Source organism: Hippoglossus hippoglossus, chromosome 5 (genome assembly GCF_009819705.1).
Source record: "Hippoglossus hippoglossus isolate fHipHip1 chromosome 5, fHipHip1.pri, whole genome shotgun sequence".
In the NCBI taxonomy this organism is placed as follows: Eukaryota; Metazoa; Chordata; class Actinopteri; order Pleuronectiformes; family Pleuronectidae; genus Hippoglossus; species Hippoglossus hippoglossus.
The window spans coordinates 15,739,115-15,752,670 of record NC_047155.1 but is presented as its reverse complement, the minus strand read 5'-3'; the positions used below and the strand labels follow the sequence as shown (position 1 = coordinate 15,752,670).

The window sequence follows — 13,556 nt, the reverse complement described above, 5'->3', positions numbered from 1 at the left end:
TCTCCACAGCAGTTCTTCATAAGAGAAAAAACAATCATTCTTTGGAAGGTAGGAGAATGTGTGCTATTTTACTTCAGGGAACAACCAAAACACAGTAACACAGAATATCAACTATCAGCCTCTGTGGTTCAGGTTCCATCTCAGCAACTTCAGTCATTAACGAGTCCAGAAAATCAGGAAGAGGGACACTTTTAAAGTTGCTGTAACTCCCACATCTTTGACAGCACAAGCGTAACCTCCACACAGTGTTCAGCAGAGTCTCCTCTCTCACACTATATTAACCTTCTTTGAGACTTAACCAAACGGTGAGGCATTTACCAGGCTCAGTGCAGGTACAGTAATAGTGTCTGTCAGAAGGAGTTAACTTAAACTTGTATTGGACTGTGAAATATTATATTATGACCGTATTTAGTTAACTTTTATAAATATACATTTTCGTTTAGTAAATCAATGTTTATTTTGAAAGAAATGCATATAAACAGCCGGATTTTGGTAATAGCCCAACCTGTAATATAGTTTTATCATGATTTTTAAGACACTCACATGCAATTATAACTATGGTTATCAGTTCTGGAGTAACAAGTACATTATTTCCTTCTGAAATGTGGTAAAAGTAGATTAATGTTTTGCATAAAAGAAAAAGTACAAGCAGCACATATGGTACTTAAGTAAATGTAATTCAGTACTTTACACTGTCGTGTTTTTTCCAGTAGTTTTTCTCCACAGGTGTTTGACAGGTGGTTTATAACCTACATTTAAAATGTACATGTACAATGGATATGTGTATAAAATAACGTTTGACTCACTTATTTGCTTGTCTGCTGTACCTCAAATGTACTTCCTTAATCATATTTGATATAATTTCCATTTATTCTTCAAAAGTTAATCTCAGTACTGTGACATATGTTATTTTGTGGAAGTGTCGATTTATTTTATTTCGGTTCTAGTCTTCTTTTGGCGCAAGTGATTCTCTCTAACCGAGAGGGGGCGCTGTGGAACCGCAGCTCACCGAGGAGGCCGCAGAAGAAGAAGTGTCAGTATTGTAAACACAGGGATATGGCTGACGAGAGGGCTGGAGACGAAGACAACATCAACGACAACATGGGAAACCAGCTACAACTTTTACCAGGTGACAGTTAAACTCACAGAAAGTCCGCTCGCAGCGTCACCTGCAGAGAGTTGATCTGATCCCCCGGCTAACGGCTTGCTAACATAGCATGGCTGCACAGCGGGCCACTGTACAGATATCTCATCCTGACTGAAACCACTGCTTTCGCTTTCCGTTCATTTAATAGCGTCACTTTGATTTGTTAAGCTGATGAAGCTGCCACTGGGGTGTTAGTCAGCAGACACCCCGGGAGCTAACTAGCCTCTCTGACAGCATCTTTTGTCTTTGTGCTATAACAGACAATGAGGAAGAGGAGGATGAAGATGGCATGGAGACTGAAGACCGAGACAGTGAAGATGCAGAGAAGCACAACATCATCACCTTTGACCAAAGTCTTCCCACATCCCATGCTGTGAGTGATGCCACAGTGTAACGTGTCATGTCTTTCTACATATTCAATACCACACATGTGCAACTTCTATGGTGGCCCTGAAGTGCAAAAGACAACAAATCACAAAGCACAACAGCAATAAGAAAACACAATAACAAATAAGAAACCACAACGGTAGATACAAAAACACAACAAGAAATAAGAGCACAAAATGGCAAATAATAATATGTTTTGTCAGCATTTTCCTTTCTCCATCCATTCAGCGAAGAGCAGTTACCTTTACCGTGATTTGTTGTTGTGTAATGATGTTGAGATTTGTACTTCAGGGCCATAAAACACAGACCCAGCATTTTTTTAAGCCTTCACAGAGCTGTGTTGTGAGTCCTCTGCATCTGTTGTGGTCATCTTGTGGTCCTGTTGTGTTGTGCTGACTCTGACCCCTGCCTGGACAGTATCTGGGTGCAGACATGGAGGAGTTTCACGGCCGCACAGTCCATGATGAAGACAGCTGTCAGACCATCCCTGTGCTGCCACACACGGCTGTGATGCTGGTGCCGGGACAGACGCTTCCTCTTCAGCTCTTCAGGCCACAGGAGGTCAGCATGATGAGGAGCGTCATCCAGAAAGACCGCACATTTGCTGTGCTCGCACACAGGTACAAGTTGATGGAATTGCCTCTGCAGAACATTGATGTTGATCTCTGACTGGATTCATGTGATGGATGGGAAACATTCGGTTATTATATATGTTAAATGGACACTCCACTGATATCCCCCACATAAAATTGTTTACGAGTCATGATGAGCATTCTGTGACACTTGGTGAAGCTTATTCAAAGTCCAAGAGATGTCGTCAGGGGTCACTCCGCTTCAGCCCAGAAATGGTCACATTTTAAACAGAAAACCTGGGATACCATTAGAGCATCTAAGCCTGGTCAATGTTAAATACCCACATTTGTCTAACTCCCCTCATACAGTGCAATGCTACAAATGGAGTGCTGTCTAATTTTAATGGCTTTGTTTTATGTCTATTCCTGCAGTGATGCAAGTGAGCTTGATGCCGAGTTTGGGACGACAGCTGAAATCTATGCGTACCGAGAGGAGCAGGAGTACGGCATTGAAACAGTCAAAGTGAAAGCTGTGGGGAGGCAGAGGTTCAAGGTCCATGAGATAAGAACTCAAGCAGATGGGTAAGTTGAATTGGCCCCATAAACCAGGACTCTTATGAAATGTCCCTGTCACTGAATAAAGACAAACACTGGTTCTCACAATAGTCATCAGGACTAAGAGACATGCAGGTTTTCAAACTAATTTCATACTGGTATGTGTGTTTTAATCAGCCATTATGTGGAGCTCCGTGCAACGATTGCACTTTCAGCGTCAGAATTACTCAAAAACAGTGGTCCCCTGGTTCACCACTAGAGGGCACCCTAACTCCTCATATCGTCTTAAACAGTGAAGAAGTGATCAGCCAGTCTCAACCACTTGTATTTATTTGTGCAGCTCTTATTCACATTCACATGTTATTCAACATGCACTTTTGAGTTTTAGATCAGATTTATAGTTGTTCCTTAAAGATGAGTTAATGTTCATTCTTTTGAGGGTTTATTTTGTTCTTTAAATAATTGGTTGCAATAAAATGCCGCTCAGCAATAAATAGCTAATTTTGCTGCTTATTCAATTGTTGTAGTCATACTATAGATCATGCGTGCATACATCCTCCACTGCTCAGGAAATTGTTACATTTTATTTTCCATAAAACGGGAGTCCTCATTTCCGTCTTTCTGTAGTTGTTATTATATAAACCACACAAATGGCTGGACATAATCCGGTTGACCTCTTCTTGTCCTGCAAGTGACATTAATAAGAGTAGATTTCAAGATAACACTCGGTCAAATGGAAGCTGCTGTGGTGGCCTCTGTGTGCAGTGATATTTACTATATTTATTTGATTGTTAATCTGACCGGGCATTTTCACTGCCACACAGGATAAATATATTATATATTATACCATGACACCATTTCTTGAATGTAAAGGGCAATTCTACAGATAACTTAATTATTTTTTTAAGTAATGTTGCTAAAGACCCTTGAGAAGCAAATAGACATGACAAGTCTCTGTCCTTGAATTTTGAATTCAATTTGAAACTTAGTGATTTCTTGTCCTTTAGTTTGACATCCCTAAATTAGTTTTTTTTTAATATCAGACCATATGACATACAGTTCAGAGAGCTTCAGAGAGCTCACTGAGAGCATTTCGGATGATGAGTTCTTCCTGCTGAGAAAAAGTACATACCACACCTTTTTATGATCACCTCACATTTACAAACATCCTGTCATACACCAGATATCTTCCAGCCAGCAACCAGTTGTTTAATCAATTACTCATCTCCTCACTTTCATCTGACTTCTACTGCACTCTTTCACATTTCCCTCCCTCCTTGTCGGTTGTTCCACAGCCTCTTGTCATCGTCTCCCTCTGTTTTTCTCCTCCAGGATCAGACAAGCCAAAGTACAGATCCTTCCAGAGCGAATCCTTCCAGATCCCCTGTCTGCCGTGCAGCTCACGCCCCTCACCAGGCTCCACATGCACCCTTCTTCCAAACCCACAAACCAGAGCTGCAAAAAGTCCCAGTGCTGGTGGACTAAATATCAACAGGTCAGACACACAGACACACATCAGAACTGTGCAGCAATCGTAAGAAATTGATTGATTATCAGACTAGCTGCCAATTAACTTTCTGTCAATATAATCATAGTTAAATGTGTTATTGCTGCAGCTTTTTTTAAATGAAAACATACACAGAAAGTTAAAGTGGTGTCAACGTGCAGGACTTCACAAAGTGCAAAGCGAGGAAACAGAATCCGATCAGATTGACTTGACTAATGGTTCGACTGTTGTTCATCACAGAGGAAGTTTCACTGTGCCAGCCTGACGCCGTGGCCGCCCTGGGTCTATGCACTCTATGACTCTGTGAGTAAATCAGCCCTGCGTGCACGCCTTGGAATTTCCTCAGTACATAAACACCACACAGCTGCGAATGTAAACCACGTTGATTTCTGGCTCTTGTGTTCCACCTCACAGGAGTCGCTCATGAACAGAGTGAAGAAACACCTCCACGAATGGGACGAGAATCTGAAGGATGATTCCCTCCCTACGAACGCCGTAGGTCAGCCTCTGTTCTGTTTATTACAGATGGATCACAGACGTGTATACACACACACACACACACACGTGTCCACTCACATGCTCGCCTCTTTGTTTCTGTCCTTTGTGCTTTCATCCCTCCTTCTCTCACTCCTATCTGGTTTCTGTCAGACTTCTCCTACAGAGTGGCAGCCTGTCTGCCCATAGACGATGCTCTGCGACTCCAGCTGCTGAAGATAGGCAGCGCCATCCAGAGACTGCGCTGTGAACTGGACATCATGGACCGGGTAAGGAAAACGTCCCAGGTGACCCCGCGTCCCTGCTCCCAACACACCAAACTTTAAGTCTCGTTTTTACCCTGCAGCCTCAGCTATCGTTTCCCTCATGGTTTGATTTGTGCTGTAAGAGTCTGTGTGGTTTTTGAGTGTATCTGTTTCTGCCTCTGATGTTCTTTGGTGTATTTAACCATGAGTGACAGGAGGTGACCAGTGTGTTGACACTCAGTTGACCTTCACAACCAAAAGAGTGTCTACATTCTTAAGTTCAAGATCAGCAAAGAGAGTTTGATTAATTCCTCAATAAATTTTAAAAGATAAATAGTCCACGCACAATATACATCAGGGTCATTATCAACATCTATTTCCTCAGCAGACAGATCCTACAGTAAAGTCTATACTGAGCATAGTGACTTTATCCATGTGTTGTCTGAAATTCCAATGTGATGGTGAGTTGGATCCAGATTAAAGAAGCTGTTCTTACTTTATCTTGCCTTCCTCTCCTCTCCACTAACATCCACTTTTCAATATAAACAGTACAATGCAGTCTGGCCTCTGTCGTCCTGGTTTCACTCAGTCCTGTGTGTCAGGGCAGTTACAGGTTCTTTTCAGCCACAGTCGACCTGGGACTGCATCCTCCATCCATCACTTTGGTCCACACTGAAATATTTAGACAACAACTGGATGGATTGCCATTTGTCAGCCCCATGATGAATCATAATAACCTTAGCTAACCTTCCCTCTTGTGACATCATGAGATCAAAATGTTCCTTCTTTTGCTGGGCAGGTTTGTTAAAAGAAGGGTGAGAGGTATCATGTGGTCTACATCATGAAAGAAAAGGTTAAAGCAGGTTTTACTCCAGGCCTAAATAATATTGCATTATAGATGTACAATAACCGACAGGTACTTAAAAAGCAGATATCACAAAGGTATCAAAATATAAAAGTTTGAAGTCTTAAAGTTTAAAATCAGCAAAAATATGGTATGTACCTGAAGTGGAATCTGATTTTTTGAAAGCGATCATAAACATTTATCGATCAAAGAAATTATTTTACATTGGACTCTCAGTATGATTTAACTTTGGATTCTATAATGACAGAAATGACAAATATTTCCCTGTGATGAAGGCCAGTCTCACTGTAACCTAATCACAGACGTTAAGAGAGTGACACACAAGCTCTAAACACAAAGTACCATGGTTGCATTACCAGGAGCTGTAAAGCTGTCGCTGGATGTGTGTCTGCCCATCGTCTGCTCTGCTCCTTGGTCACACTGAAGGTCTGACCTCATGTCGCCCAGCTAACGGCTCTTGTCTGATTGTTTACTAGGATCCTCAGTGAGAACAATTTGACATCTGTATATTCTGTAAACACTTCTCTTTATTCTCTCCTCCTCAGTGCACGTCCCTGTGCTGTAAGCAGTGCCAGGACACAGAAATCACCACCAAAAACGAGATCTTCAGGTGAGGAACATCATTTTTGCTTCAAAGCTCCTACGTCAGTATTTTGACATGCCGTAGCTTACTTGGTCCAAATTCTTCTCAGCACAGTGTTAACAAAAGCTTCAAGAGACTTGACATTTTGTTTGAAATAAGTAAATAATCATTGGTGATATTACACTTGACGGTGTCCCAACTTCTTCCATCTGGCAGGTTACCAAAACAGAGCTAAAAAGCCAGTACTGCTTATTTGGTCTAATAATCAGCACTGACAGCCCTCTCACATCAAACAGGAAGTCATTTAATTCGGTAATAACATCAAAAATATAACCTGATGCAACATTTTATTCTCCTACATTCACAAAGGTCTTTCCCTGAAGTATTTGTTCGTCTTACTTTTAAAATAAATGCAATCAAGGAGTTGTACATCTTTACTTTATTTTTGCTCAAAGACAGAAACCTTAACTTTTCAGTGCATTTAACCTTTTAGTATTTTTATTAATAGAAAAAACCTGAGCTGTTTCTGTAGTTCACAGTTTTGTCTGAGGTCATCCAGATAATCTCAGTGAGTGATTCTGTGTTGAATATGGTTTCTGAGGAAGATATTAGGAAGTTTATTTTTCTTTTCAAGCACACTTCCTCTGAATAACACTACATATATAATATATATGGGGTAATGGATTTTCCATTAGGGACCCACACTTCAACTGGACTAGAGTAAAAGACTCCTGGAGAAAATGACTCCGCAAAGTAAAGTTTCTGCTGCTGACTGTACAAGGATCCAGCGATTCTATTTTAAACTTTCTTTAACATGACATAGCATAGGTGGAGGTATTTGCTCTCCAAGCGCTCTTCAAGTTTTAAATTTGTTTTCTCCTTCTAGCTCTGTTTTTGGTCTCCACCAAAAATATCTTGTCCTCCAGTGACCAATTCTCTACTTAGAGAATGTACTGTTACTTAGAGAATGTACTGTGTCTTTATCGAAGCTCGTTCCACCCAGACAAGTAATGTGCAGCAACACAGAACCAAAAGAGTGATGTCGCAGGCGGTAGAACCAAAACAAAGACACTAAGACTCTCTGTAGAGCAGGAGAATCTGTGAATGTGACGATTTTACTTGGATTTATCAGTGACACATGCTACATTACACAGTCATTGTTAATTTTACAATATTGATTATAGCTTATATACCATAAAAACATCCCAGGCTGTATAACACCAAATGATTTCTGTACCTTCCATTGCAAAACTGAAACTACACAATACTTATTCTGACATAAGTGGCCATGACTGAAGTTTAACAACAGTTTACAGTTTTTCATCATACACATTTAATGCACATATTCACCATGACACGGTATGTTGCATCTTTAAAAAAACTGTTTACTTGCTTTGTGGATTTGAATAATGCACAAGTTTATTGTCTATGTATTGAATGGTTGGTTTACAGTGGATGCAGATTTAAAATTTCGATTTTGTCATTTCCTACAGAGTTTGATACCTTTTATGAAGTCTCCGTTCCGTCTCATTGGATCGTTCTGATATTTCCTTTTTGGCTGAGCTGTTTAATAAAATGGTAACTGCTGCTGCTGACATCCTCCACCTGCCTCTTGTCTCTCTGCAGCTTGTCTCTGTACGGCCCCATGGCGGCGTACGTAAACCCTCACGGTTACGTCCATGAAACCCTGACTGTCTACAAAGCCAACAACCTCAACCTGGTTGGCAGGCCATCCACACTGCACAGCTGGTTTCCAGGGTAACTCTGCCGTACTAATGCCATTAAGCTCTCTTCCCCCACCCAGACTTGTGAATAATACAACACATAACACACACAGTAAATTGAATGACTCAGACCTGTCACTGTGATTTTCAGTGCTTTTATAAATGTGTCCTTTTAAATGAGACTTGAGTGAGACCTCACTCTACCTCTGGCACGTTGCATTGAAGGTGCAGCTTTAATCCATTCTGATGTTGCCCACTGCCTGAAATTCAAAGTCTTTGGCATTACTGTGTTTTATCATGAACAGTAATGTCTTTTATTTTTGATGGAACATCTCTTCCTTTTTGTTTGTGGTCCAGGGTCATTGTACAATACAAGGCTTCAGCAGAGATCAGCAGGGACTGAGACCTCACTCAGGCTCAAAACTGTCAAACTATCAAATCAGACTAAAACTAAAATGACATCTAGTTTTAGTTCCTGTTAATAATAAAACATTATTATTCTCTCATGAGTGGAAATTAATTGAAATATAAATTTCAAGAGACCCTGACAAGATGCTGATCAGTGGAATATTTCGTTTATGATTAGAGAATTAAATTGATCTGCATTGATCAATATGTTGATCTATTGCTATGCTACATTTTCATTTATTAGGACGCTTTAAGAGGCTCTGAAATCATGGTGGACTCTGACATAAGTTGGTTGTTGCATTTATAAAATACTAATCATCAAAGACGGCATTGAGGATTTGTAATGAAAAATATATCCATGAAATGTGAAATAAAGGTTTTGATGAACATTGTGTAGGTTTTGATCAGTGGCAAAAGTTTAGCTGTTTGTTACCTCATTGTGCAGAAGCTGTTTTCATATTTATTATAAAAGTTTCTCTGAGCTCACTTTACATGTGATTTTGTGATTCCTGCATGAGATGAAAGGTTCTCGAGACGTGTGAGTCACATACAGACGGGGATTTCTGGAATCATTACACTGATTTCTGGAAGCATATCTGTAGACGATTGTGACATATGTTGCCCTGTTCTTCTGCCGTCAGGTACGCCTGGACTATCGCTCAGTGCCGGACTTGCGGCTCTCACATGGGCTGGAAGTTCACTGCCACCAAGAAGGACTTGTCTCCGCCTCGATTCTGGGGTCTGACCCGCTCTGCAATGCTTCCCCGCATCCCCCAGGTTGAGGGCGACGAGGAGGAGGGGAGGGGCAGCTCTCGCCTCTTCTGCCTGTGACGTCAGTCCATGAAACCCGCCCCCTCCTCAAGTCTGGATCTTCAGCCACTATCTATAGCTGCGATTACCATTAGTAATCAATGCATCACTCCTGTCACCCCTGGCAACAAATCCATCATATTAGTGAAAAGGTCAGTTGGCCAGGATGGAGGCGATGATTGTTCTTAAAGGTTCTTAAATGAGAAGGCAGTGGTGAGACGACACTATGCGCTGTGATAAAGTGAGACGGAAATGAAAAGTAACAGATCGAACAGACTGATTCTATACGCTGTGACATCCCAGCATGCAGCTCCACTTTTAGCCATTTTCTTGGTATTTACAACACAAACACATACGAACACAAAGGCTATGCTTAATGTATCATTTCCCCTCTAATCTCTATAATGGAGGGTGTGACTGTCTGTAGTTGAGATCATCATCGACAGGTAAGCTGCGTTAGACAACCTCAGCAAACAGTAAATCCACTTAGCAGTCAGATCGCTTTGCGGTTTCTCAGATGTGTTTTTTGTCATTTCAGCTGCTGTTGGTCAGCGGAGGAAACTGTTTGAATGAAAGTGGCCTCATGTCAGTGTAGATCGAACACGATAGGAGGATATTTTGAATATCGGAATTAAATCGGATGTATTTTTGTATGCAAGAAAATCGGAAACAAATTTAACGTCCATCATTATTCATGTGTGGAGAGTTTTATTTATTGTCACACCAGTTTTGTGTAATAAACCAAAACACTGAGGTGAAAATTATGATAGTGTGCAACATACTTGATATAATTGGTGTGTGTTTTTGTATTCAAGGTCATTTTCATGTCAGATGATGTGGGTCAGGAGTCAACGCGTCATCCTTGTGTTCAACAAGTGAAAATTTAAGACGTCTCCTGGCGGACTGTTTTCTTTTTGTAAAGGTCAGAGCTAATGAAGACAGAGTGAGACGAGCCTTCTTTATGTAGTTTGTTCATTTTGTGTGGCATATTAGAAAGCTGTGCCTACGCTCCAGCTCAGTGTCTTCTGACAAATGTGATAAAGCAGCGAAACGCAGACGTGAATGAAAGATTAAAAATGGCAAAGTGATGATGAGACTTTTGATTTAATTTCATCTTTTTTCAGGTTTGTCTTTGGTTCATAGTCTCACAGGATTCAGGATCTTACTTGGGATATTGTCGTAAGGCGCTGGCTCACGTTTGTTTAAGTGTAAATGTAAATAAGAGGCAATTATAGAATTTGCTGGGTAATATAACTGCTGTTCTACTGTTTGTAGAAACTGACTCTTATTTCCCAAATCTCACATGTTGGACTAAACTCTTGTTGTCAGTAAGCACAGGACTTGAACTCAATGAGAAAACACCTGGAATCTGAAGGTGTTGGTCTGTCTAATGAAATGTTTTTTGAATTTTCCCCAAAGCAACAGTTTGACATTTTGGTCTCTTACAGAGAATTAGATGAGACGATCGGTACCACTTATATATTTAGGATAAATAAAAAAACTTAAGTGGCTCCTTGCTGTAAAGTTATCATCTAACTTTCTGTGTCAAAGCAAATTGTTTTTTTTTTTTTTAAGTCAAACTGTCCTTTAAAGGAAAACAAATTACAATGTATTGGTTTTGTTGAATCTTTTCATTGATCCTTATATTCTTGTGGTAGTAGGGAAATCTGAAAACGTGAGCTTCTTAAGAAAATACTTCAATTAAGAAAAAATGAAGAAATCTTGTCCAAACATTTACTTGTAATTCTCAAGTTTGATGTCATATCACCACATCAATAAGAAGAGTTTTCACCAAAAGAGTGATTCATAAAATCTTGTGTAACATCTCTATTGGTCAAATTCTCTTGTCATATCACTAGTTCTGTGTTTGCCAGGCTGTCGGACTTTCATTCATCCCAACAATAAAATGCTTCACTGAAGAAATCAATCAGTGGCGTGGTTCCAAAGAAAGCCTCTGCTTGTTTTTCCATTGCACCCCCTGTACCACAGAATGAAATAAACATCCAGTTATTATCCTGTGACCCTGTTCTCATTCTCATGTGTTTGTCACCAGAGATGTTGTGTACACGGATCAGACACAACATTAAAACATGTGACTGGTCTGAAGCCGGTTTAGGTTACAGACACGACAATGTAAGAACATTTTGGCCGGTCTTTGGTTTGAAGGCTCAGATTACAGTTAGTGTAAAGGTTGGGGTATTTAGTTGGGATGGTTAAGGTTATGCTAAGGGGCTATAGTGGAATCCGTTATGTCAACTTGAAGGGCGCTCAGAAAGGACATACCTCCACCAAGGCTGACAGGCCACCATATTGCATGCATCGATAAAGCCCATTTATCTAGAACGCTTCCAAAAATTAAATGAGACAGAAAGACAAACTAGAGTGGACATTTACAAGAGCACATTCCTCCATCAAGTCCCAACAGCCCCCTTATGAAACTATCAAATTCACAAGATCCAGATTCATATTTGGATCTCATAAATATCAGTCCCATAAAAATGCCAGATTTTTTTTCATCTAGATCCATGAATTATTCTCTGAGAAATCTGTCACAACGGGAACATCTTGCAAAAGAATGTGAAAAGAAATCTTAAATCTGCGCCTTTGTCCAGATGAGTTCTTTCATAGCCCGTGTTCCATCTTTCCACCAAGTTTCATGGAAATCTAACAACCTGATTGGTTGAGGTAAAGAGGGTCCTCACAAAGACTGAAGAACACTGGATGTGTGTGTGGGTGTGTGTTGAGATGATTAATTTACATTTGACAAGCAGGTAAAAGGTTCTATGATGTCTAATTCCACGTGTGTCTTCTTGTGTTTGTGGGCTTTCTTGTGTCTGCATATGTTTGAATTGTAATCATCTCTCGTGCACATACACGTGCATGGAGGATCATTTGTGTGTAGGCACAGCGAGGGTCTTATGAGCCTCTAAGAGCTGGAGAGGAGACACGTTGACCACTGCGCTTCACTGAAGACTCGGGCGTGAGGATCCCTCCAACAACAGCATTTCTAGTAATAGTTATGGCTCATCAACACATGCATGCAACATGATTTCTCATCTCTCAGATCAGCTTGGTGTACGTGATGATCTAGACTTGTTTTTGGCATCAGAAATCATTATGTCTCTCTGCTACTCTGCAGTAATGTCTTTTGCTTTATGAAACTGTTTGTAATGTGTTAAATTGTCTGTTAAATCTGTGCTTTACCTTGAACAACTACTCACTGAAATTTGTTTGCTAGTCTGTTATTTTGAAAACCAACTTTACTGTCATCATGTTATCTCATAGTTATTCCTCAACTAATATTGAGTTTCCAAAAACCTGAAGTGATGCCTTCAAACTACTTGTCACAGCAGCAAATCCTCACACTGGAGAAGCAATTAGTATTTGTAATATTGATTGTTCACACCGTTTGCAAGAGTTGGCCAACTCTACTCTTTTCCAGTTATTACTCCACCAAGGAGGTTATGTCTTCACCCCTATCTGTTTGTTGGTTTGATTGTAATTAAGATTATGCAATAACTACTGCGTGGATTACCACAAAACCTTATGTAAGGATGCGGGATGGGTCAGTGAAGGACCCATTCAATTTTGGGGCAGATCCAGATCCGGATCTTTTTTATCACTTTCTTTAACAGTGTGAGATAGAGTTTATATGGTTTTTCATCAGTTGAAAAATAATCATGTTTCGGGAACTTATATTTATGAGTGTTTGAAATTTGGTGCAGCTTGGTTGAATTTAAGGGGACTGTTAGGCCTTGGTGGAGGTATGAGCTCTACTCAGTGCCATTCTAGTTTCAAGGTTAAATCACGTTTTGTGTAAATCATTCCCTCTTCTTATTACCTGTCTAAATGTCTTCTTTAATTGATCTAACAGTTTTACCGTGGAATAAATTCCTAAACGATGTTGAACCATTGCTCTCCTCATTGCTCACCGTCAGCCCCACCACATTTTCTTGTTAAAGCTATTTTTATTAGCAACTTCTCTTTTCCAGGTACCCCTCTCTATGGCCTCCTTTCATTTACTCGTAGAAACTAGTAGAAACTACTTGCAATCTTTTTTAATGTTTCTTTAATATAAACTCCATCAGTTAACGCTGTCAGTTGCTTCACTGTGGACCTGAGGTGGAGGTTGTTGCTGTGGGCTGTAACATCCTCATTCACATGTGTGACATAAGATGTTAGTCACATTTATTTAGTGCGCTAGTCCATGTGAATGTGTGTGTGTGTGTTTTTTTTGCATGTTTAAGTGATGCAAGCA

The 13,556-nt window shown here is 40.2% G+C and overlaps 1 protein-coding gene across 2 annotated transcripts; it reads left to right on the top strand.

Moving 5' to 3' along the window:
• The first annotated feature begins 987 nt into the window (after positions 1 to 987).
• Positions 988 to 11,319, top strand: crbn (cereblon). Of its 2 annotated transcripts, none has more exons than XM_034586901.1 (11): positions 988 to 1,129; positions 1,408 to 1,520; positions 1,952 to 2,154; positions 2,539 to 2,688; positions 3,994 to 4,156; positions 4,409 to 4,471; positions 4,583 to 4,667; positions 4,817 to 4,932; positions 6,319 to 6,383; positions 7,983 to 8,114; positions 9,130 to 11,319. In XM_034586901.1, the coding sequence occupies exons 1-11, from the start codon at positions 1,057 to 1,059 to the stop codon at positions 9,317 to 9,319; spliced, it is 1,353 nt and encodes a 450-aa protein (XP_034442792.1). In that variant the 5' UTR covers positions 988 to 1,056; the 3' UTR covers positions 9,320 to 11,319. The 2 variants fall into 2 exon arrangements, with proteins under 2 accessions (XP_034442792.1, XP_034442793.1); XM_034586902.1 differs by lacking the exon at positions 988 to 1,129 and adding an exon at positions 1,182 to 1,310.
• Positions 11,320 to 13,556: the final 2,237 nt, after the last annotated feature.

Excerpts from the sequence above, each read along its gene's own strand:
- crbn (XM_034586901.1), top strand. The coding sequence starts at position 1,057 with ATGGCTGACGAGAGGGCTGGAGACGAAGACAACATCAACGACAACATG. Across the intron at positions 6,384-7,982 it reads ACCAAAAACGAGATCTTCAG|CTTGTCTCTGTACGGCCCCA; the intron begins GTGAGGAACATC and ends GTCTCTCTGCAG. Across the intron at positions 8,115-9,129 it reads CTGCACAGCTGGTTTCCAGG|GTACGCCTGGACTATCGCTC; the intron begins GTAACTCTGCCG and ends TTCTGCCGTCAG.